The following is a 27719-nucleotide window of genomic DNA, read 5'->3' as shown; positions in this document are numbered from 1 at the left end:
GTCAAGGTAAATGTATTTATTTTCAATACTGATTTTTTCCAAAACCATTACAGTGTGACATATTACCAATGGATATTTGAACGTTTTCACTTTGGGAAATCAAAATAGTAGTTTCATTGCAAAAGAATGTTTTTAGGATAAAATATTTTAATCATAGGTGCTTTTAGAAATATGTTATTTTGTAAATATTTTTAATATAATCAGATAAAGATATGTAGGTATGTAGAAAGTAATTACTAAACAGTACTCTAGTTAAGCATAGACCCTCCATCCCACGAATATCACTCATTAATGGCTATAAGTACAAAAAATCTTAAAAGGATGTGATACTCGTTGTTCCGTCCTACAAGTTTATAACATAGCAATTTTTACGCTCATCTGTACACGTGTAGCTCCTTTAGTTTAAAATTTAGAATGAATTGATCTCTTTTAAAATGTAAAGGTAAGATTATTTTCTAGATAACCTCATTGGCTTTTTATCATATTTTATTTAAAAGCGAGTTATGAGTATTTTAAGATTGTAAAAACATATCCTCTTAATGTTTATAATTTTATTTTAGTACCTATATCATATTATATTATATTATAGATACATTTTTAAAATTAAATTTTGCTTCCTGAGAAATACACTTAAAGTTTATTACACCTTTTAATTTATAAATTCTAAAATTTAATTGGCTTCTTTGCATGTTTAAAATATAAAGAAAAGTTATTATTTATAATAATTCATAATTTGATTGATATAAATTTTAAATCAATCAGATGATTGATTCACTATATTAATTTAAAGTATTTTATAAATAATAATAATAATTGGTCAACTTTTCTTTGTATGTAATTTTCATTATTTATCTTTACTTTGTTATGTTTAATATTTTATTTTGGATGTTGTATCAAGTTTATTATAATTTAATGTGTTGTTTAATTATTTTTATTTTTGTAGTAATGTTACATTTGATGTTTTCCTATTAATTTGTTTTTATTTTTGTTCTTAGGGAATGGAAACTTATCAGTTTTCTGAATGGCAAAGACATTTTCTATTCAACTAGTTGTCGTACAAAAATAGCTATAACACCCAAAAGTCCGTGTTCCATTCATGTACGAACTTTTATAAATATATCAAATCCTGGAGGAGGAAATAACCAAAAGAAATTTTATAAAGAAAAAAAATTGATTGGGTAAATTTCAATAATTTTTACAATACTTTATTTATTAATCTAACACATAATTTATAGGTATTCTCCTGATCAAATGTTTGATGTCATTCAAGATACAGAAAATTATAAAAATTTTTTACCATTTTGTCGAGAATCTACAGTCATATTTAAAGGAGAAAATCATGCTAAAACATATTTAAAAATTGGTTTTCCTCCTATAATAGAAAGTTATGTATCACATATAACATTTCAAAGACCTCATATGATCAAAGCAGAATGCCGTGAGGGAAATCTATTTAAATATTTATTAACTCAATGGAATTGTGATCCTGGATTAAAAGATAATTCAAATACTTGTGTTATTACATTTTTTGTGTCTTATGAATTTAAATCACCGTTACATTCAGCATTAGCCAATACATTTTTTAATGAATTAGTTAAGCAAATGGAACACGCTTTTTTTGTTGAAGCTGGTAAACGATACGGCAAACCTTGTATAAAAGCCCAAAAACTTTAATTAAAAATTAAAAATATTGTATAACGATTCCAAAAGCAGTAACAAATATAAATGCTTCCAAGTGAATAACTGTTAAACTTTAGTGTTGACTCTTATTTATATTATGATATCATGAAACTAAAATGTTAAAATTAAAATGTATTTTTTTTTTGATGTTGTGTTTACCTTTACCATAATATAGGTAACAGTATGTATTATAATTCTGTCATGTTTTAACTTTTAACCAGCGTTATTTTTACCAATTTCTGATGAATGTTTTGAAATGTTGTTTTATTTTATTCTATTACTTTTTTTTTATAATAGTTAAAATGTATTAAAAATCAGTGGGTTGTAACAATTGCTTTTTAATAAATTAAGATGTCAAGCACCAAATTTAGTGCAGGCACATTGTGTTAATAGATTTCAGTGCCATTAGAGACAGTTGAATAATGTATATCTTTGTCATAATAATATCAACAATTGTAATAATATTTTTATTCATCAGTGGAGAAATATAAAATATTAGGTACACAATAAAGTAATATGGGTATAAGAAATATTAAATATTTGAAGAGATCTTAAGTCTGCCATTTACTTAGTAGTTGACTTTATTTTATTTTATTATAAATTATACCAACTGTTGATAATACTATTGATAAAATTATTTTTAAACATAACCTACTACTACTGCTATACGTATAGACGTATAGTAAATTATTTTATCATGTTGTGTAATTATGGTGTTGTATATAATATGTCTAATGTAAATTAGATTATTATCTCTGTTTCAATTATTGTTATTTAATTTTAGTAAATCATTATTATAATTTATTATATATTTAATAAATTAATATAATTTTACTATAAAAAATATTATATTATATTATATATTATTGTTATTATTATATTATTAGTTTAATAGTTTCTATTTTTTTATAATAAGTATTAAACTAAAAAATGATGTTTGCATATAATAATTTTATATCAAACAGCAATGAATCGAGTTTGTTCTGGTTTTTTTAAGGTATGCAATGTATGTTTACATATTTTAGATTCTGAGCGGAACAATGAAAGTAATGATTTTACAATAATATTTTTTTATAGAAATTTTCTTAATTTTTTTTCAATATCTGAATCACCTTTTGAGGCATTTAAAACTTTTCAATTTTCTTCAGCAGTATCTTTTCTAATAGAAAATTTAATTTAGTTGGTACCTTCTAATCGATTTTAGTTTTTGGTGTAACTCTAAAACGAATGACCGTAGATTAATATGTTCATTGAATGTGTATGTAAGCAATTTCTAAACACTATATTGACTTGTTTTAAGCTGTGTACCTGTGTATGGATATTTTCAAAACTGACTTTGGAAAGGCTTTTAATAAATATGTTACAATGGCAGTGAAAAATATTAAAAATACATAGCAAAATTTTTTTTAATGTAAACATTTAAAGCTTGAATTTCACAAAATACAAAAAAGTAACTAAAATTTGTAAATTATTTATAGTTCAAAATTCATAAATACTTTTCTTTTTATATCTAAGATTTTAAAATTTAGAGCAAGATTTCTTTAAGTTTGTTTACCTTTATCAACAACAAAAAAAAACAATGTCCATTGGAAAGTCTAATTAAATATTTATAAGTGTTTGAAGATCAAATATTTATTATATTGTATAGATATTTACTCGATTTCTCATACAATGCTTTTCTTATTTTGTTTTTAACTATATACTGCTAACCAATAACCATTGATACTCAAAATTTTGATCAAATATTTATTTTTTCGTTTTCTATACTTAATAAGTATTCAACTCTTTAAGTTATAAATGGACATATGAAATTTTCAATTTTTGTAGTTGTTAATTCTATATATGTCAATAAAATTTTATTTGTTGCCTTGTTGGTGCAGAACAACTTTACTTCTTCTGTATTCATAGAAGAATTACCAAAATTTCACACTACATAGGGAAAAACTTTTTCTGTCGCTAGCATTTTTATTAATTATATATCATTATTTTCATAAAAAAAGAAAATGAGTGGCTTATTAGTGGAAGTCACTTTGCTGTACATTAGGTTACAATTAGATCACTGTAATGGATAGTATTAAATTTTAATTCAATGATGTAATATCATTGTATACAAAAAACGATTCTGAACGAAAACGTTTTGTCAATCTAGGATATTTTTATTAAATGATTTGTAAATTTTCATTTTAATAATTGTTGTCAATATTTGAACTTTAAATGGTTATAAATAGGGCCCGGATTTATATGCAAATGCATATTCTTGTACAATCGCCCTAGAATAATAAATTGATTATAAATAATTCTAATAAATTGATTATAAATATCGACATTTCGTAATGTGTAGACTCTACACTGTAGAGTCTAGGGTTAATTTTTTTTTTGTATATTTGAATGAAAACGCGTATTTATTGATAGTTGCATAAATGTAATTCTATAATTTATAGAATTTACGTCTGTAAAGAACCTACTGTCAATTGTAAATAACCCATTATACATCATCCATAAGTGATAGTCAATCGACATCATCGTTATCGACGGCTGACGAATGACGACTAATATCGGATTTTCATCCATATGAAATCCATATTTATTACTTCATGCTGGTACTCGACACTCGTCCAATAATAATAATTTAATATAAATACTATAAATACTTTAATTAATTTATAATACTTTTATACTAAATTATACTTACACGATGTTATTTTTATACATAAATACATAATACCTATATTGTTAATTTGTAACAAAAATCAACTCATTAAAAATATTATTTTGCATTTTTTTTAAAAATAAATTTAACTATAATTAATAAAATTATTATAACTTATATAAAAAAAAACAAGAATGCATTTTTAATATTTCCCAATTGCTATTATATATCAACTCATAGGGAATCTTTTATTCAATTTTCAAACTTTTTGACACAACGAATAACATTTTATTTAAATTATTAGAATTATTATAAACAAATTAAATTTTAAACTTCAAGTTTCTACAGTTATTCGTTTTTAAATAACAAGAAAATAAGAATATGGGTACCTAGGTACAAGAGAAATCGAGTGAATATTCAATGTTGTAAAAATTTGAAATCCAAAAGCTCTTAAAAATTTAATTTGACTTTCCGGTAGACATATTTTGTTTGATAAAAGTAATCAAATTTATGAAGAATATTGTATTGTATTGCATTGAATTTTCAAATCTTAGATTCAAAAAGATATATTTTTAAGAATTTCTAACTGAAAAATAATTTACACATTTTAGTGATTTTTACGTAGGTATGTCGTCAACATTCGAAATTTAAATGCTTATAAAAAATTGTTACTATGTATTTTTAATATTTTTTAACTTCCATTGTAACAAAAAATCTGGACCCTTGTATTAAATTTTGAAACTTTATTGTCAAACGAATAATTTTATTGTTATTTATAAAAAAAAAATTAAAAAAATTTCAAATTTCAAATGTCTATAAATACCAAAAAATATTTAAAATCTTTTGAAAATTGTATCAAGTACATAAAATACTCATACAAACATTCAGTGAAAATTTCACGTAAAGACGCTATTTGTTTTAGGTGGACATCAATTGATATTATATTATTATAATATCCAAAATCCGATTTTGCGTAAAAATGACAGTTTCTTAAATTTTTTTTTCCCGGCACTTTTGAAAACTACTGTGAATTTTAACATCCCCACTGCACCAACTAGATAATAGGATACCATCGTCAATCAGGAAATAATAACATGTGGAAATATCCATATAGGTACCTATAATAGATAAATATCAAAATAAAGTATAAAGGTAGAATATATAATATAATAGGTACCTATACAAGTGGACAGTGGTAAAACCTGATAACCGTTTAACATAAATAGGAAATACAATTAAGGGAAAGTACCTAAACTTTATCTCAATACATCTTGAAACAAAAATTATATTTGGATTTAAAATCGAAAAAAGTAAAACCTGACTATCGGGGATGTCAATTGTTAAGATATAATTAGAATTTGTTACTCTATTGATGGGTTTGAATGAATGGACCACGTACCTACTAGGAAAATTTCATATCAAATATCATTAAATTTTAAATACATACCTAATCGTACATTTTAGTTTTTCATGTAAATATTGTCGCAAGCAATGAACTTAACTAAAATAATAAAATATATTACTAATTACTATATACTATGTACCTACTAATTCTATGACTTAGAATTAAGATTTAAAAATTATTTTAAAAAAAAATATCAATAATTAAAACTTACAATTCATAAGTTTTAGGTATGCAAGGAATTGTTGACCAAGGTCACGAATTAAAATGTATGGTTGTACGCTACTATTATATGCACCATCATTGTTTTCCGTGTAGATCGTAGTACCTAATGTCATGCCTAAGGTTTTTGTTTAATTATTTTTTGGTTACAACCTTTATTATTTATAAATTTAATAGATTTGAAATCAATAATTAAGTAAATATTTGGGATTTATTTCAAGTTTACAAAAACCATATTCAATATTCAAAACACGCGAAGGAAATTTTACTTTGGTAAACTTTGTAAATATTTGATGGCAGAAAACATTAGACCGCCTGTTTGCTAAACACTAAACAGTGAAGTACACGTTTGCAAACATTGCTAACGCCATAACCCAGCGTTTTATATGTTCAGTTCCAAAAACCAATACCGTGATGAGTTTCTTTTCATTTTTAGTCTGTGTAACACGAAATACCAATAATACCACGGTTAATTTATGTAGGTACTAAACAAATCGCTTACAAATTTCAACTTTACAAACCTTTCAAACGCCGATGTTTGTAGTGCAAAACTTTTTCGGCTACAGAATATTTTCCTCGTGGTGAGATAGTTGACAATTTTTGAGTGCCTACATGTAGATACCTAGGTATAATGTGATATCTTAGATACCCGCGTGCAAGGTGAATTTATTGCTAAATAATAAATATGAGTGATAATAATATTAAAAATATTTATAAATCTCTCTTGCCTGCATCTTAATCAAATTTGGTGACAAATGAAATCGGCTAATCTATAAAATAAAAATTATGTTCTATAATAATTTTTCTGATTTTTATAGCGTGAATTTTATATATTTTTGGTTATTACTGTGTAGCCTTCTCAGCTATTTTCTGCACAAAATAGTTTTTGTTATGTTTTATGTCTGTAAGACGGAATGACAACACACGCGGATGTGGGTTCGTCTTAGTAAAGTAGTTTGATAAAAAAAAAAATTCTAATGGATGCAGAGAATTAGCAAATGTGGCAAACTCGCGGACTTCAAAAGGTTATAAATGTATAACTTTAAATCCAAGACCGGCCGAAAACTTTTGATTTCTCTGTATATTGTTCTTAACTCATTGAAATACTTAGGTTTCCTGCAATTTCTTTTTTCTTCGAAAATCGAATTTATACCACAACAAATAAGTTGCATTGAGCATATTATGATAATATACCTTATATTTTAAGAAATAACTTTATTTTTAGATAGTGGGATACAAAAGATGCTTCCCCGGGGTATGTAAAATGTTCAAATACGGCACTGTCAAAAGGCTCGTTTCAAAGGCAGTCGCTCGCACTTACGCGTGTTTTTTGATTTACATATTGTTTTAAGTTCATACATAGAAATTATTTTCGAGGTACTAATAATATATAGTAATTAACAAATAATCTAGCACCTAGAGGAGAGGTGGCGAACCCACGGCACGCATGCCAAAAGTGGAATGTTTGTCAAATTTCAATGGCACGCGAAAAATTAAAATTGTGAAAAATTATGATATTCATAAAATGTTGCTTGTAAAAAGTTCAAAAATTATAAACATACATGATATAAACATTTTTAAAATCATAATATTTCTATGTAAAATTAACCTATATTTATTTTAGTGCCTTTACCTAATCTTTGAGTACTTGAAGATTATCAAACCCTTGATTGCAAAAATTTAGCGCTAGACCTAAAAAAGATTCGCCACCTCTAACCGAGAGGTTACTACGTGTTCAGCAGTTACGAATGTAATTTTTTTTTTGGGGGGGGGGGGAGGCCAGAGCGGGCTACAGCCCACTAATAGGCTTCCTTTATATACGCCACTGTTCATGCGTGTCTAATAGGGCTTATTGAAGGCATAAGCGTCATCATGTGATGTGATGCCATCCTATAAGGATGATGTGAATATTCGATCACAATAATGTTCACTATACCTACCCATACCCTACAGCAGGGGCGTCATTTGGGGGGGGGGGGTGGCAGGGTGTGCGGTTGCACCCATTACTTTTAGAATGTTACAATATTGGCCTGCGCCTTGCTGAAGCCTAACATGATGAACGAGCCATACGAATTCACAATTATTTATATGATTAAAATCAAATTGTAATAACCGGTCTATAATGTATGAAAATAATTGAAAGCAGGATAATATACATATACGTATGTATATCTATTTTTATATGGCCTGGCGAAATTTCAAAATGGCCTGCTTGAAATTTCGCACACCCGAAAAAAAACCAGAAATGACGCCCCTGCCCTACAGTAACAGCAGGACTTGACCTGCACTCTCGTATAATACCCGAGGACACAAGGAGTCGCATGATATGAACTAGCTACGCAATAATAATATACAATAAGGCCTCGTGAAAATAACTTCTTTGCCACGCCATCCACCGTTTACGGCGTTCGGTGACAGTCACGGAGCTTTGCGAAAAATAATATATATATATATACTTACATATAAAAACAATACGCGTTTAAATTTGGGAAAAAAAGACGACGCGTTGTATACTCGCATAGGTATGGCAGACTGTTCCGAAAACACGCCAATGACATGTAAAAAGAGGGGATATATAATAATAACACGATAGGTATATACATCACGCGTAATAAAAACCCGCGAAAACATCGGGGTGAGTGTCTAACCCACATTTTATAATACTTATACGCGCATGATACCTCTATACACACCACACAATAATAATAACAACGATGATAAAATGACGATGCACAAAAAGTTTTTCGCGTTTACGTGCGCGGAACGACGACCGGCTCGACCGACGACGACCGGGTCGCGTGTCCATGAGTCGTATATATACAACCCCCCTCGGTCACAATGATAGGTTTTGCGAGGAAAAGAAAAAAAAAGGGAACTAGATTAAACCATACAAAACACACACACACCTACCGGCTACCAGGTGCCTATATCTGCAGGGCATGTATATATATATATATAGGTGATGTAGGTACATAATATATTATGGTAGCAACGCGACGAAGAGTCGGTATATATTATATTATTATTACATGTAATGTATTTATGTTTTGACGTTTTTTTTTTTTTCAGTTTTTGTTTCGGGAGTCTGAAACTCGTGCCAAGGTGAAGTTTCCGACAACCGCGTTATGGCAGAGGGGTGCAGGGCATCGTTTTGTGTGCCTATAGGTACCTATCGTCGTCGCGTTTACGTTTATTCACATGATGATAATAATCCCTACGATCATTTCGTCGTCGTCAACTACTGCCGAAGTCGACAGGTCGTCTTCGAGCTAATAACGATAATATTATAATATCATATTATTATTATTATTTATGAAGCGCCGAAACCGTACCGGTTGACACGGTGTACCGCCGCCACTGCCACCGTTAAAAATCCGAACACACGCTCGCGATCGCAGTAGTTGTACTCGGTAGTTCGACAGTATAGTTTTCCGCGCTTGCACGTGTAGAGCGTTTAACTATACATATGTTTAACAAATTTCAAAATCATGTCAACACAGTGTCCGATTTATGTACGAAAATCACAGTGTTTAATATTATAAAACCTGAACACCGCACGTCCCGTCCTCGGCTATCCGTATACAAATCAATTTATATTTTATTCTATTCGCGTAAAGATTGTCATCATCATATTATTGGCATGATATTGCCATGTTGATGTATTAATGGATGCCATCGATGGTGACAGGCGCGTCATCCGTCGGTTTACGAATGATGGTTTCAGTTTAACATCATCAGTTTCAACAGTAACAATACTATAATTCCAACGAACGCGGGCGCAACCGACTACAACCAGCTAGCTGAATATAAGAAAACATATTGTATGACCTATCTATGTTATTATCATATATATAAAGATAATAAAAAACAACTCAACGTCCGTCATTGATCAGTGTTCACAATCCTCTCAACTTCTGGAGCATATTTTAACGAGACATATTTTTAGTATCTGTAAAATCTCAAAACCACTCACAGCACTCAACGTCAGCAGCAGGACCTACCTTTAATAATTACATTATAGTTGTAGCGCGCCAATTCAACATCACTTGACCGCAGGTATTACTGTAATACATAAATTATGTGCATCACTATAGTATTTTGCACAATGCACTTTAATAATATGCTTCTCAAATATATATATATATATTGGTATATATATTATATGTACACGGATACGGAATAGTGTAGTTGTTTTAGAACACGAGCCACAACAATATTTTTGGAGGGTCGTAAAAATCAAATGTACAAAATTGTTTACACAAAGAAAAATAAGGCAAAATAAAATAATAAAACAACAAGAGAATGAAAAATGCATTTAATACACTATCAAAAATTAATATCTGGTGTGCGCAGGACACAGGTTAAATAAAGTTTGTTCAATGGTCACCATATCTGGCGATCAGCGATCACTGCAATAGAGAGTCAAAGTGACCAGACACTGTCTCTTTTATTCGTGAAAATATACTTTTGTATCGTACCACCGTTATATATTTTGTAACGTTGTTTGTTTTAATTACAAATTTCATAGCCTTGTAGGGATACGTTATCTTGGAAAAATAAGAAAAGAGCTTAATTAACAAAAAATAGGCAGTCGAATTTTTTGAACCTATCCTTTATTTCAACCACTGGATATGAATGTACGCCGTTGCCAACCTATCCGTTGGCCGCGGGCCTTTGAAACACATTAGTACATTATACGAATCGTTACGATATTGATCGCCGAGGCATGTCTGAGTACTTACAGCACACTACAATCTACATCACCAAAGTAGACATAATATTGAGTATCCAATATAATGTTACAACATCTATTTGGTTGAAATTATAATATGTCCGTCTATTAGTTATACTGCAGTGGTTGAACCGTATATTTTTTATTAATAAAATTGTTACGATTAACTTACGTCTTTTAAATTTAACCATATTATACACGTGGTTGGACGATGACGAAACCGCGAGCATTCAATAGTCTGATTTTTTTTTTTGTATTATATCGATACGATTACGATATCATAATAAAATACATTAATATGAAATAATATTTTTATATCGACAAAACCACAAAACGACATTTACTTCTGTACCTACTTATGAAAACTTTGTTATTTTATCCTTATCGCTATATATATTAATAAGTATATTATAGTTAATAATTCACCGGCGTAACTAAGGAGGATTTGGGGTAGCTTGATTCCTCCCTATAAACACAATTACAATCCTCAGAAATTCATTGAAAATAAAATCATTATCCACCTCACCAAAGAAAATATATTTTTAGTTTCCAATCCACTCCGAATGTTATTTTCACAAATTACGTATACATGAGTGTACTGAGCAATATTAATATTAAAATAAATATTATTTGATAGTATGCGCAGTGTGCACTCTGTTTGGATTATAATTTAGGCACTTGTAAATTGCGCCAGGATTAAGCAGGTTGTAAAAATACTATAGTAAATTGCGCCCGGGATTTTTCGGGGTCTAAAATGGGTATAGTAGATTGCGCCCATATTAAAATGTTAGCGATTATTTTAACTATAAATTAATGTTTACGATGCCATGAAGATGATCGGTTCAGACAATTTTCTAGCTATATTTTAAACACGTATATTTTATTTGCTGATTTTCTTCCAAATATTTGAGCATCAGCTTTCGCAACATTTAAACGGACAACTAATGCCTGAATAGTAATTTTAATAAAAGCTTTTATACACCTCATCCTTATATTTATAATTTTACGGATAAAATATTAAAGTTAAAATATCAAATTTATAAAAAATTAATAGTATGAATTTACATTATAAATTTCAAAACAACAAATCGAAAAAAAAATTGAAAAAATAGAAAAAAATATTCAACATTACAATGAAAACACTATTACGAGGGCTGAATATGTGAAGATGATGTCTCATTACTATATGCAGCTAATTTATAACTGTATTTACTACTATAAACATTTTTCCTAACAATAAATAATACAACTATAATTAACACCATAATATTAAAAAAAAAATTTTCTATTTTTATTAAGTAACCAAGCAAACCAAAACAACATTTTTGGAGGACAGTGATATCGACCTCATTAGTAGTCCCCTGGGTAATGTAATATAATATAACTATCATAAAAATAATATTTCTATTGGCACAATTTACTGCACAGAAATTTGTACCTGAAAAATACCGGGTGAAATTTACTATTTTTCCCCTTCGTTTGGCGCAATTTCCGTTTGCCCTATAATTTAATAGAAAGAGTTCGTGGACATACATTTTTTCTATTCATCTAGCTTTTATGTCAACTATATAAATTCTATTATCTATCAATAAACGAGTAACTATTTAAAACATTTTAAAGGGCAATAATACCTGTTCAGCTGCACATTTTAATATCATAATATAATAAAAGCTGGTTTACCTCATAATTTTTGATAATATTTGAAGTACATATCTTATAATTTTAATACTGAGGCTAGGCATATAATTAAATTAATATGGTTTTTAGTGCACTTTTTGTAAATTTTGAAATAGTCCATACCATTTATAGGTAATTTCTTGTCATGTAAACTCACAGTTTTCAAACGTATATGATGGCGTATAAATAATGTAAGATAATATTATGGCCCTATATTATCTTTAGATAAAATTACTGGGATGTTTGTCCAATCACGATTTTGTTTTTATTTGTAACTTGCAACTGATCAACTCAATTGTTGTATGCAATTAATCCATAATATATATTATACCTACCTAACTACATATAATAAAACCATAATTTCGAAAATTTGTTAAGTAGGACACAAGAACAGACGTTTATTTGAAATTGTAGACAGTTTCCCTAAATAAATATGAATACATTTGATACAAGTTTTCAACGTAATTATTATATTTTAGTAGGTATGAAATATAAGTTTTGATATTCATTAATATTTGTTTGTTTTTTTAATGAATTTTCTTTTAAACAACTTTAACTTCAATCTGTCAAAAAAAAAAAATGTATTCGTGTAACGTTAAGATTTTTAGAATTTGTTGTTAAAAAACTTGTAAGGAATCTTTTATTTTGAAAGAAATCAACTTAAAAGCCTGTAAAAAATCTCTCTTGAAAATTTAAAATATTTATAAATAGCACTGAAAGAGCTATAATATCTTGAAAACCATACCATATTTAATCTATTATTGTCTATTTTTGAAAATATAAACACTACGAAATTATGATGATTTATATTTTATACCTAATATACCTGTATCTAGTAAAGATACATTGTCCACACATAAATTTAAATTAATTACATTCTATTATCTCATGCAATAATTCTTATGTTATTTAGTAATTTAACTGATGCTGACTTATTCTTTTGTAATGAAAACTATAAAAAAATCAATATGTAAGTTTTAAATTTTAAATTTTGAATTCTGAACAGAGCGATTAATGTATTGATTTTACAATGATGTGTTTAATTTTTTTGTGTCTATGTACACAATAAATAGTTGAAATAATGCTTCGATTTTCAACTTTAGTATATTTTTCCGTGGGAAAGTGAATCTAGTTGTTGCGTTTGTAAGGTCAATATTCTTAGTAGTTTTCAAAAGCGCTGAGAAAAAAATTAAGGAAAATCGTGAAATTTAATTTTACTTGATGTATTTTAATATTATCTATGGGTAAAACGCAATTAATTGCGTACGTTTGTTATTGGTGATATCTTTTTAAGCTACACGATTCCGTACGATTTTTAACTGTATATATATATCACATATTATGATCAGGGTTGAGATTTTATAGCATTCGCATATTTCTTATGAGATGCTTAAAAAATAATAAAGTAAGCTAAAAATGTATTTCATGATAAAAAGAACTCAAATTAAAAATTTTAATTTGCTTTTCTGCATATTTTTTATTTTTTTTATTTTTATTGCTTTTTTTGGCATTTTTACTTGTTTTTGAATCAAAATCGGTCTTATTTCATGAAATTATATTTTTTTGTCAATCGAATTATCAAGTATTTTTAGTACCACAAATGGACCTAAAAGCTTTCATAGGACTATTATAATGGGCAATTTCAAAGTACTCATTTTCCAACACATGTTATTATTCATATATTGAAAGAAACTCAAATGCAAACCAGATGGATTATACAATCCGTAAATTATGGGAGGGTAAAGAAATTGCCAAAAAAAGACAAACATAATTCAAACTTCAATAAAGGATTATGATGTTTTTAAAATCCAAAAAAATTTAATTCAATATTTAAAAGTAGTAGGTTATGAATGTCAAGGAATCCAAATTCAAGCATTTTTAAATAATTTATTTACGATAATTTTATTAAAATAATAATTAACGATTTTATTTGTATATTAATTAATTTTTATTATTTAGTTAACCTCATCTATTATATTTATGTATTATTATTATTTATTTTATATACGATGAAAATGATAACGTTGTATACAATTTCATACGCAATCTTGTTGCCAAAAAAGATAAACGGACTCAATCGTGCATTCGTGCTCTACCCTCTACCCTTATCTATTATCATATTTATGTATTTGTGTAGGTAACTGATTATCTATGCATTTATGTCTTTGCTGTTACATTCTTAAAATCGTATATAATATTGGAATTATTTATTTCCGTACAAAAAATAAATAAATAAATCCATGAGTTATTTTTATATTATTAAAATATATATATATATAAGCTAGGCACTTACATGAACTTAATTTTAAATCATCGAATGAATCAATTCGTGTAATATTCTATTTAAGCAAAAAATAATTTAATTCTATGAAATAATAATGTTTTTGTATGTTTCTTAAAAATATCTATACCTATTTTAAATTAAAATTACAAATTACAAATTCATACTATTTTAAATTTTGATTCTTTAGGTTTAAAGATAATAATAGGTAGAAATAAAAAATGCCTTGTAATTTTTTTTGTTACAATTTATAAAAACTTTAACTTTAAGACAAATCATTTTTTTGATTGTTTGAACTTGATTACTTTAGTCATTCTAACAATTAAACGGCATATAATATCCATTTATTCTATATAAGCTCTAATGATTTTAGTAGGTAGGTATTTAGAAAATATATATCGTAGGTAGAAATTTAAAATATTTTAGTATAAATTATATCATTATTTAAAAACTTTTAAATATTTGATTTTATAACTATGAATCTCAAACATTTTATACAAAAGTCAAGGCTCATAAGTTTTTCTTATAGAAACTTAAACATCTGTAAAATATATTTACACAGATTTATTTTACCAATAGACATTTCAAGTTCAAATTTTGACGAAATTGGATATTTAAATTTTAAACAAAGTATAATAGTTTCAGCTATTTTTATCGTCATTCATAAAATATTATTTGGAAGGACTTGATACTACCTACTTGATCAAACGATATATCGGATCATGGGTTTATTAATACTTATTAGGTATATAACTATTAAAATACACAATTAAATATTTATACTATTACATTAACAACATATTTCGATTAGGTTGTTTTAAGCTATTATTCACACCGTTTTACAGTGTACATCGGTGTTGATTTATTCCATATTGTATATAATATATAGCTAGTTATAATGTAAATGAAATAGTGTTATTATAATAATAATTACTAGGCATGAAACATGTTAGGTATGCCATTTAATTATGGTTAACATCAGTACAATCTATTATTTATTAATAATATAAAAATGTAATTTATTAATAATATAAGTAGCAATATAAAAATATGAATAATATAAAAACTGTAGAATGATATAGGCCGACACGCTGTATTTGTTTAGAATCGTTTTCCGTAGGTTTGGAATGCTATCAACGTTGAATTCAGATTTAACACATCGATTACATTGACCTACTTAGAGATGAGGAATACTCGAGACCTAATATACAGCAGGCCGATGTCATATTCCCTGGTTTTATTATTTTTTATTATTAATCAATTTACAACGTTGCCTCATAGTTCATAGACCATTAGCTTCTATTTTACACTATTACACTTACATAATATTTACACGAGTTATTAATCCATGTTCTTGATTATATATTCTCCTTATCACAAACTTTTCCATATTTTTTTTTATGGGACTATTGTTCATTGTTAAAGTACTTAGATATAATAATAGTTTTGTAGTAGGTATGTATGTATACTATAATAAATTAATAATCACCGTAATAAATCTGAATTCAACGTGAAACCATGGTATAATATGAAATACGATTCAGACAGAATAATAGACAGTGTCAGCCTCTATCTTTAAAGATATTTTATAAAATTTTATAAAATTTTATAAAATTTTGTTCATTACTTACTATTTACTACAATGTATTATAACTTATAGCTGTGAACTTAAATGTATTATTACTTATTATTATTATTATTATTATTCTATTAGCGTACTTACATCGGTATAGATTAAATTTAAACTTTTCGACAGAACTATCGTTAATACGGTATACGTATATTATTAATCATGGCATAATATTTGATAACGTATTATTACAGTTATTAACTTGGAAGTCAATCCCGATTTAATACAGAATGATTTAAATAAGTTTAAAGTTTACCTATATTTTAGTATTTTATAACAAAATAAATAATTGGTTATTTTAAATAGTTAAACTAAAGATTTTATGTCTGAATAATCTAATTTCCTCATCTTAGTTTGAATTTAAATTTCTGTAAGATAAAAATATGATAAACTTTGTTTCAAATTTTCAACGTTTAACCTTAAAATAATTTGGAATAATTCATGGTTTTTATGAATTTGGTCAATTTGAAGTTTAAACATAAAACTTTTCAAATACAAAATATGAGAAAGTCGATAAGAATAGTTTTCTAGCCTATTTATAAATAAAAATTTTTATGGATAAGTACTTACAATATTCAAATATTTCTCGTACCATTATAAAATACTTACTTCAATTCATAGGTACCTATGATAATTATTATTAATATTATCAATTTACAAATGTAATCTTGTTTATCTTAGATTTAGTGCTTTCAGCTTTGAACTTACTTAATTTTAAAAGTTGAAATATTACATAGATGAATAATCATACGATGCTATGACAGATTATTTATTTAATAAATATTAGGTACTATTTCAATATTTAAACAATTAGTCACAAATTTTAGAATTATATGAAACATATTATACAATAAAATGGACGTGTAATTTTGTAATAAATATAAGACAATATTCTAAGATTAATTATTTAGATTGTAGTTCAAGCAATTTTGTAAGTTAATAATTAAATGTGAACGTGACGCTCTGTTGTAAAAAGGTTACGAGTACTTGCTTTAATGAACGGTGTTAAATTTGAATTCAATAACAATATATTATATAATTATATTATACAAAAAACGATTCTGAGTAGAGACGGAATGACAGCTAATAATATTTTATATTATTGATATACGGTAGATTAGCGGTAAATTGAATTAATATTATTTGCATATTATCATATTTCAATATTTTTATGTAATAATATAATTTAGAAGTTACAAAAAAATATTTTAAAATTATAATAAAATTGTAAACGTACCTAATTTATAGTTATTTGTCTTTGAATTACAATACGAAAATAAAATATTGTTTCATGAGAAACTGAATGAAGATTCAACATTGTAAAAATTTGAATTTCAAACGCTCATAAAAATATGTTCTTTCCGGTAGACATTTTTTTTTTTTTTGATTACCATAAACAAACTTACGAAGGACCTTTTATAAAATTTTAAAGTGTTAGATATAATAAGAATAATTTTTATAAATTTCTAACTCAACATTTTTTTTCAAATTTCCCTGATTTTTACAAAATTTTGTCAAAATTCCATCTTAAGTATAAGTAAAAAATTATAGCGGATATAGGCTTAACTTTTTTAAATTTCCACTTACAACATCTTATTAGGAAGAAGAATATTGTATAACATTTTTGAGTTCTTTGACCTAGCAAACATTTTTTTGACATAAGGTAATCAAAAAAATTAATAAAATTCAAAAATTGCATATACCTATAAATAACTCAACATGATTCAAAATATTTAAAAATTATTTGTTTAGAAAATGCTAATAATCAGTGAGAATTCCATGTATGTAAGGTAATTTTTTTAGAGTTACACCAAAAGCAATTCGATTTCGCATAAAAATTCCAGCTTTATTTCCTTAATTTTATTTTAGTTTTTCCCAGTGCTTTTGAACAGGGAATTTTGACCTTTATTAGCACCAATTAGATTCACTTTTTCACCGGAAAAGATACTGAAGTTGAAAATCAAAGCATTATTTCAATTACTTATAGTGCGCACATATACAAAAAAAAAAAAAACTAAAATCAATATCGCTCCGCTCAGAATCTAAATACATGTACACCTTTCACTATGTAGTCTAACAATTCTAAAATTCCTACTAAAATTGTATTCTACAATTTCTACTTAATGAACCTTTACTACCTTTTATATCTTTAAAAATATTAATACCTATTTTATATTATATAAAATATACTACACTATAATAATATGTATGTATAATAGCTTAGGTTTATAGTCAAGAAATTAAATGTTTTATTTTTTTTCTAAACATTGAATTTTAATAGTTTAATTATTATGAATTTCTTTACGAAGGTTTATAAAGTATCTAAATTCTTCTATGATTATAAAAATATTATAAATAAGTACACATACACGCACATATATATATATATTGTAATAGAAGGTACCTACACATTATATTGAGTTATTTTACTTTTATAGCTTGCTTGCTTTTTCACAAAACATTTATGACATAATTAATTACCAGAAGTCGATAAACATGTTTTCATTAAAATGTTTTATTACTGATACAGTTGACACTGAAGAGAGAACATAAATATTTCACTTTTCTAAATGGATGGTGTTCAAAGAAATTTCAGTATGATGGCAGAGAAAATCGACAGAATGCGATGTTTAAGGGTAATACCTGCATTTTACTACATTATAAAATGATTAGGTATTTTATATCGATATTACACTATCAATGAAAAGTATATTTACATGATATATTCATATTTATAATCAATTCAGTATTTTTTTCCAAAATTGCTAATATAGTAATATGTGCTATAGTTGCATATTTAGATTACCTAGGTAGAATTTGAAAATGTTCTCAATGATAAACTTATAATGTTCAATATATAATATTTACTTTTTAAATTTTATTTTGTATTTAATAACTTATTAAATAATAATTATTAATAATAAGTGAATGAATTAAATTAATTATTAGTTATCAAGATTAGTAAAACTGAATAGTTGATTATATTAAATTACTCATTAAAATTACGTAATCCACAGCATATCATAAAATATTACCTAGTTTTATTTTATTGAGTATTATAATTTAAAACTTAATAATATTATATTTTATTAATCATTAGATGTTACTATAATTCTATTATTTTAAGGTTATTCTGGTTAAAGTAAATATTTAATACCTACTTAATAATTTAATACTATTATATAGATATTAATTTGGTTTTTTTTAAATATTTTAGGAGCGATGTGACAATTATGTTAGACTAATAAAACTAACACTCGATGAAACGATAAAAGAACAAAATTCACTTTTGGATGGATCCGCTATTCATAATAGACTAAAATACCTAGGTGTAATGGATAAACCTAAATCATTATCAAATACATTCAACACTGATAAATATCATAAACATATAGATTTTAATAACAAATACAAGTATTTAGTATTTGATGATGATTTGGGCTTTAGAGAACATAAAAAAAAATGCAACTTTAATACAAACCATATGTATACATCGAATGATTATAAAACCTACAATAGTAACTATAAACCTCAAGTTCATGACTTTTCCACGGTATATGATGATCAAAATAATACGTATTATATGCCAATCAATCCTAAAAAATATGGAAAAACAATGAACTTTCTAACTCCTGATACCCAAGAATACCAAGTTTATTATTTTCCTACATCAAAACCTATAGCTCAATATCCTCGACAAACTACTGAAAGGTTTTACAGACGAAAACCTATTAAACAATACCCAAAAGAAGAAGTTCCTTATTGGCCAACACGGTATCCAAAACCTGTGAGAGTTATTGAACGAGAGCCATCTTATTCAATGATCGATTACGGTTACCGAAGCACAAATGATTATCGCATTGGTAAATCAAATATTGAGCCATATTCACCTGAACATCGTACAAGATATTATCCAACAAATGATAATAATATTTATCACAGTCATGATGATAGTGATTATTATTATGAACCTCATTTGGGGCATCGATCATTTTCTAGTATAACAAGACCATGTTCACCCGTATATCATCGGGATATTTCAAGTGATAGAATGGTAAATTCCAGCAGTTTACTTGAAAAAAAAATTCGTGATTATGTATGGAATCCACACAAAGATCGTGTTGAAAAGTATGTGATTCCAAGTTATGAAAAAACTACATATTACACAGATTTTAAACCATTAAATATTAAACACCAAAGAGATGAAACATTTAGCAGTCCATCATTAGGATTAGAACCTCGAAATCAAAAAAATGAAGCAGCCAAAGAAAATACATATAAAAAAAAATCAATACTTACATCACCAGAAAGAAGATCTGAAGATGACGAATATTTTAAATCACACAAAGATAATGATCATTATTATGAATCCACATTATGTAAAAAAAAAACTGAAACACCTTCGACTTTTCCAAAGCGAATTAGTTTTGATCTCGGTAGTGAACATACTGATCTACCTAATCATAAAAATTCAATTGAAGAAAATACTAATGAAGATTATAACACAAGAGACCGTAAATTAGTTCTGGGAAGAAAAGGATCAAACGCGAAACTCGATGATAAACGTCGAACATCGTTATTGCCAAAAGATAATTATTCAGTTTCTATAAGCAAACAAAATATTTCACCAAGTCATACAAATATAAGCTCAAGAAGACAACCTTTAAGTAAACAAGAAAATTTAGCATCAGTTGGAAATTCTTTTGAATCTGATAAATATTTAAATATGAAAAATAATTTTCAAGAAAATAATTCAAACTTGTCAGAAAAAACCGAACATTCTTATAATAATGATAGTATAAATTATGATACTAATAATGATAATCAGATCTACTCAAAGACACAAGATGATGATAAAAACATATCAAATGAACATGCATATCGTGATTTTAGACGTGATAGTAATGGTAATAACAAAAACAGATTGAGGGAGACAACAGAAAAAAACAATTTTAGTTATCAAGATCACACAGATAATAACATAAATATAAATGATAACGTAAATACTATTAGACGCAGAGAAAGTTACAGAGGTGAAAAAAAATTGAAAAAAGAAAATTCTCTAGGTAGTACAACAAGTTCGAATGTAGTGGATAATAAATTAGAGAATGAATATAGTTCACCCATAGTTGATCATAGAAATAGTAATAGTAATATGAACGAATACGAAACTGATTACCATCAACAATTTATTAATAAAAATGATAGCGTGGAAAAACAAAATAATTCTGAAACTATTCAACCATATAATGTTGTTAATGATTCGACTAATGAAATAGATATTAATCATATCGTAACACCAGTTAGTTCTGATTTCAAAACAATTTCAAAAGACCAAGAACCATTGCATGAAATTTCAAATAGCGAGCTCACAAATAATACAAATTATTACAAAGGTCATGTTGATGATGAGAACATAAAAGAACACCCAACTCATGAGTATGAGACACAACTGGAACATGTTCCTAGCGACGAACACTTTTATACAAACGAGGTCGTTGATGGTAACAAAGAAGTCTTAAAAAACAACAACAATGAACCCATTCAACAAAACGAATTCGATGACAAAAACAATGTACACGATGAGTATTATTATCAAAGTCATACAGATGACAAAAATGAAAATTTAACAGAAAACCAATATGAAAATCCCGATTCCCAAGTTAAAGATGTCGAAAGACAGCACGCTAATGATGATTATTATTATCAAGATTACTCAAATGTTGACCACCAAGAACAACCAGAAAATCAATATTCCAAACCTGGTGTAGAAGGAGAATATACAGGTGAGCACGAAGAGCATGACGATTATTACTATAAAAATCATGCTAGAGATGACATAAAAGAACAACAAGAAGGTCAACAATATGCAGTAGACCCAAATTATCAGGAAAATTACGTAAATCAGCCACCGGCTCAAAATGACTATTATTATCAAAACTTTTCTAATGTTGACCCAAAAGCACAATCAGAAAATCAATACACTGAATCTGATCACCAAGGAGAATACGTAACTGAGAAAAATATGGTCCATGACGATTATTATTATCAAAATCATCCACAGGAAGGAACGAACGAAAATCAAATCGATCAGAACTATCAGGAGCATCAAGGAAATTATGTTAATGGAGAGCAAGACAATTATTACTACGAGAACAATTCTAATGTTAACACAGAAAGACATCCAGAAGACCAATATAATGAAAATTCCCAACAAGAAACATACACAGGTGATCAGCACACAAATGACGGTTATTATTATCAAGAAGGCAATACAAATTACGACGAAAATGTCCCAAAAGAAGAGTATGATGGTTATGTTGATAACAATCACGACGCTAATGCAGCTTATTATCCAGATTCAAATGTCGGCAATTATGACCAACAACAACATGATTATGAAAGCAATAGTTATCCAACACAAAACGCAGAATATGTAGAACAATATGAACAAATTTCTAACAATGAAAATAATGTTTATTCCGAAAACATCGATGAAAGTCAACAAACGAGTCAAATCAACAGCGAACAAAAATAATTATACTTAAAACTAAAATGATTAATTAGGAAATAATATTTTAATACTATAATATACTATACTACTCAATATAAAAATAAGTAAAATTTATTTATACATATATATATTTATTTATTACAGAAAAAAGCTATCCGATGTTGTGGCTATTGTTTTAAGTGAAATTTATTGTAAAATAAATCGTAATATTGAATCATCTAGTACATTTATTTTTATAAAATTGAAATTATTTTAAAATTTTTGTAATTAAAAATGATTAGGAATACGCAGTTAATAATTGTATGTGTAAATAAAACTCATTCATTATCCATTTCCTTACATGTGTATTACATCATATAGTACCTAATGAAAGTGATATATAAACATATAGTGCTATACCTTTTTAGGGTACCTAATAACTAAAAGTAATAGTTCGGTATCTACAAGTATTTTTACATACGTAATATTATATATAAAAAAAATAATACTGATGTTAATTAAACAACAATTTAACAATTAGTTCCCGTAATTTTTTTAAAAAAAATGAGAGCTATAAAAATAAACTCAATTAAATTATACCTCGCGTCACTGTCAACAAATATCACGATGACAGTTGTAGTTTCTTTAATATTATTTAATTGAACAACGTTGGAATATACAATACACAAACAATATATATTAACATACTCGGTAATATGATGTAAAATGATTTATTTGCCTCTATTCTGTTGTTTGTTTTATTATAGTTTGTAACACTCAAATACCTTTACCTGATATCATAAAGATTTTTTTTCCATACCTAGGTTAGTTTAATTTCATTAGGTTTTCGATGTCTGTAATTAATTATCAGTTATTGTCTTATTGACTAATGGTTAAGAGTTTAAGACCACAATACCCGGTAATTTTAAACGAATAGTATGCACATATTAATGTTCTAATTATATTTAAATTATTTAAAAATGTAAACAAGACTAGGCACTTACATATGGGCTAAAAAAAGTATTATGCATGATCATTCTTGTTTATTATAATCAGTATGTGTAATGTAATAAAATGTGTGTATTATATAAATTAACAAAAACATCTATTCTTATTTCTTATAGTAGTTCGTACAGGCTATGACCGTAGTACAGGTATTAATTATTTACAATGTAAAATGCTCAATAAAAATGCAAATTACTTTTTGTCATTTACTTATGCAATAATTTTTTTAAAAACCTATAAAATATCATAAATTATTATTGTTTACCATACATTTTGAATTATCCGAGAATGGCCATTGTTAATCGGTTAGTAGCTGGTAAGTAAGATTTGTTACTTGTTAGTACCTACAACACGTCTAACAAAGTCTAAGTTTACAAATATTATATTATAGATAATGCTATACAGTGTTTTGTTATATATTTGTATATATTTGTTATATAATACAAATATTATAATTCATAATTATTATACCATCCTATAATAAGCAGGGCTCAAATTTTATAGCATTTGCTACCTGTATCCTATTACAGATAAAAATAGCTGCGTGAGCTATAAATTTGTTTCATGCATCACGGACATCAAAATGAGATGTCATAATGCTATTTTCTGCATATTTGAAATATTTTATATTTTAGTGCTATTTTTTCAAGTTTTGGTGGTATTTTTTGCTAATTTGTATAAAACAACATATTATTTTTTATTTTCGTAAATCTAACTTATATTATATGGTATGAAAAATAAAAAAGTTTATCATTTATTTTTTAATTATATTCTGTTTGAATCGATAGAAAAAATGTAAATACTCACAATTTTTGTTCACATTAAAATCCATTTTAAAGTATTTCAGAAAATTGGTTTATCGAATAGTAAGCAATTATGACAATATGACTTCTTATCGGTTGTACGACTCGCATTCACAAATTTTGTGAGATATATTTTGTCTTACATTCGAACGTATTTTTTTTTGTTTAAATTGCAAAAAGAACACATTTTATTGTTGCTATTTTTCATGTTATTAAAGCATGTTATAGCGCTTATTTTAAGATTTGTAAGTCTTAATATTATACCGCATATTTAAGTTATTCGTAATGCTATAAAATCCATGCCCTGCTTATAAACAATAACATTGAAAATATTAAATAAAGTACGTATTTTTAAATTTTATTATTCTTTATTTGCAATACATATATTGTGTATTCGAGTGGTAAGAACACGATTGATTATATTATTATGTATGACTTTCTGTCCAACAAATTTTATTTTGTCATGACATGTCAATAATTTAAAAATAAAAAAGTAGGATGGCATTATTTTATAAATCTCATAAAATAATAGGTCATGTATATAAATGTGTAACACAATTGAATTATTTCAACTAAAGTTAAAAAGATCTGAAGTCACGCGATGGTACCATTTTCAATAAATATGTTACCTACATTCAAGTAAGGTAAGGTACATAATATACGCATCTAAAAATAAAAATGTAATAAATATTAAATATTTTTATTCAGTTTTAAACATTTGTCGAACAAGTAATATTCTTCTCTAAAAACTCAATTTAAACTAATATTAATAATACTGACAGCGCCTTATTGAAACTTTTATTTTAACATTCAAACTAAAAGGTATGCCATACTCACAATAATAATATATTATCCTTTATCAATTTATCATTTATTATTTTTGTAATGGGTGATTTTACTTTAAAATTACTTAAAACTTAAAAGCATGAAAATGATTCTAGAAATGAGTAGGCATTTTGTTTTAAATTAATAATAACGACATTTTATAGGAAATGCCACTTGATCTGCAGACTCACATAAATACATAATCCAACGCTATAATTTTGTTTGATACAAAATGTGTCTTATAATTTTTGTTTTTTCAAATAATATGGTCAACACAGTACACACTATACAATAATATTACTTAAAGTGTGTGCAATGATTGTGTGTGGTTTATGTGAATTCCTGGGATTTGTCTTCTTTTGATTTGCACCTGGATCTATAACAGTATTAACCCATTTTAAATGATAGTTTATGAACGTGTGCTGTCCAAATCTTTAGAGTCGTCATATGTAAATGATTTGTCAATTTTTACTTAAAACCATAACTGCATACTACATACATTCTGTTAATAATAGGCTGTTATTGCAAATCATTGTGCCACCACCGTTTCCATAACATGCCATATTGTCCTCTTGCTCGGTCCCGAACACAAAATAATACGTTCTATCAAACGCAGTATCTAGTGTTAATTACATATTATATCCTCTACAAGCTGTCCGATCATAGTATAATGTTACATTAGTGGTCATCATTAATCCTGTTAAGCCCGTTTCACCGTTGTTGTTTATTAGACCAAATCAATACATGTATATTCTACGGCTTTAAGATTTTTAAATTCTTTCAGTTTACAACCAATTTGTATGTATTCCTTGACATTTAATTGTGATTTTTCTAGTTTTTTAAAATTTAAAAATAATTCCTATAATTTATTCTAAATAAGAAATAAACGTACGTATACGTATGACATATTTTTGGTAAATAATGTACTTAATAGAATAATAAATTAAATAGTTAATTATAAATCATGAATTTAATCACTTAAATTTATTTTATGAAAAAATAAAATATTTTTTATCATAAAAATAAAAATCTAATTATTTACACAGCAGTGACTTTCCTATAAATATATTACTACAAATGAGGCATGCAAATATAAGTGTAGCCAGAATTCATTAGTTATGTTTTATTCACCAGAATCTCTTATTGTGTGAGAGGGAGACATATATAATATATATATATAGTAATAGCAAACTCGTTGGGATCTTCGCCCCATCCATACATTCTGCACATATACATTTTTATAACTCTAACTCTCCACACATCATTACAATTTACAGTTCATTATTATGTATAAAAATTAACTAAATTAAATATTATGAATAATACCGTAGTATATAGATATCACGATACACGTCTAATGAGACATATTGTACAACAAGTTGTGAAAAACAACGGACTATATACGAAGAGGTGCGTTTACAGTATTCGTACATCGTACAAGTACAACCAGTAGTCGGAGTACTAATAACTCAGCCTTCGCCCGAAAGTTTTAGAATTAATTTTTTTTATTACGAGAAAACTAAAATTTAGTGTGACATGTCAATTAAAAATAATAACATGAATAAAAATTAATGGTCTATTAAAATGCATAATATATTTTGTTATGTTCAGGTGTCGGGTCATCAAATATGAAAAAATTAACCCCAAATTTAGGTCTAAGTACGCCACAGTATACAACAAATTAAAAATGTAGAATTCGAGTCAAATTTCTTAATAATGTGTAGGTATTAGGGTTAATAAATCAATATTGAAGATGACGATTAATGTGAATGTGAAATTGATAATTTATTTATTTTGACTGAATTTATACATATTCTGGCAAAATAGCGTAAGTAATAATTGTAAATTTAATTTTTAGAAAAATGTCGATGGTTAAAAAGTTTATTGTAGTCAATTTATTTCTATTTTAATGTTTTTTAAAATATCAAAATTTTTTGGTAAGTACATATAATATTAATTTGGAACCTAAATATCTAATAACTTTTTTTCAAAATACTCTTTTTGGAAATTTTAAAACAAAAATAAATCTATATTATTCAATTTTTCTTATAATTTTCATACGTTAACTATCATACATATGAAAAAAATGATCTTCCTAATGTCATCACTAATTCTAATATCCTTCTATTTGCTGATGATGCAAAATTAGTAAAAATTATTAAATCAGAACAAGACGCTTTTAATTTGCAATTAGACATTAATAACCTTATTTTTGTGGTGTAATGAGAATAATATATTTTTAAATATACAAATATGTAAATTTATGAAATTTTACCTAATTAAAAATCCCGTTAACTCTCATTACTCAATTTCTAGCAC

The 27719-nt window shown here is 26.5% G+C and overlaps 2 protein-coding genes across 3 annotated transcripts in view; both read left to right on the top strand.

Annotated features, from left to right (window-relative positions):
- LOC107165028 (coenzyme Q-binding protein COQ10 homolog A, mitochondrial) overlaps positions 1 to 2011 on the top strand; it is a 3306-nt gene extending 1295 nt beyond the window's left edge. For both annotated transcript variants that reach the window (XM_089217107.1, XM_089217108.1), the window contains exons 3-4: positions 996 to 1178; positions 1236 to 2011. In XM_089217107.1, the coding sequence (XP_089073233.1) occupies positions 996 to 1178; positions 1236 to 1674 (622 nt within the window). In that variant the 3' untranslated portion in view covers positions 1675 to 2011. The remainder of the gene's footprint in view (positions 1 to 995; positions 1179 to 1235) is intronic.
- Positions 2012 to 9277: 7266 nt separating this feature from the next.
- On the top strand, positions 9278 to 23812 carry LOC107168258 (uncharacterized). The gene is made up of 3 exons (XM_089217519.1): positions 9278 to 10010; positions 18805 to 18910; positions 19492 to 23812. The coding sequence occupies exons 2-3, from the start codon at positions 18845 to 18847 to the stop codon at positions 22810 to 22812; spliced, it is 3387 nt and encodes a 1128-aa protein (XP_089073645.1). The 5' UTR covers positions 9278 to 10010; positions 18805 to 18844; the 3' UTR covers positions 22813 to 23812.
- The last annotated feature ends 3907 nt before the right edge of the window (positions 23813 to 27719 follow it).

The sequence above is a fragment of the Diuraphis noxia genome, unplaced genomic scaffold (genome assembly GCF_037042655.1).
Source record: "Diuraphis noxia isolate RWA-SAM2 unplaced genomic scaffold, SU_Dnox_SAM2 contig0001, whole genome shotgun sequence".
Taxonomy (NCBI): domain Eukaryota; kingdom Metazoa; phylum Arthropoda; class Insecta; order Hemiptera; family Aphididae; genus Diuraphis; species Diuraphis noxia.
Note: the sequence above shows the minus strand (reverse complement) of the source record. Positions and strands in the feature narration are given on the sequence as shown.

Coding starts and splice junctions, on each gene's coding strand:
- LOC107168258 (XM_089217519.1), top strand. CDS start 18,845: ATGGATGGTGTTCAAAGAAATTTCAGTATGATGGCAGAGAAAATCGAC. Junction 18,911..19,491: donor ACAGAATGCGATGTTTAAGG/GTAATACCTGCA, acceptor TAAATATTTTAG/GAGCGATGTGACAATTATGT.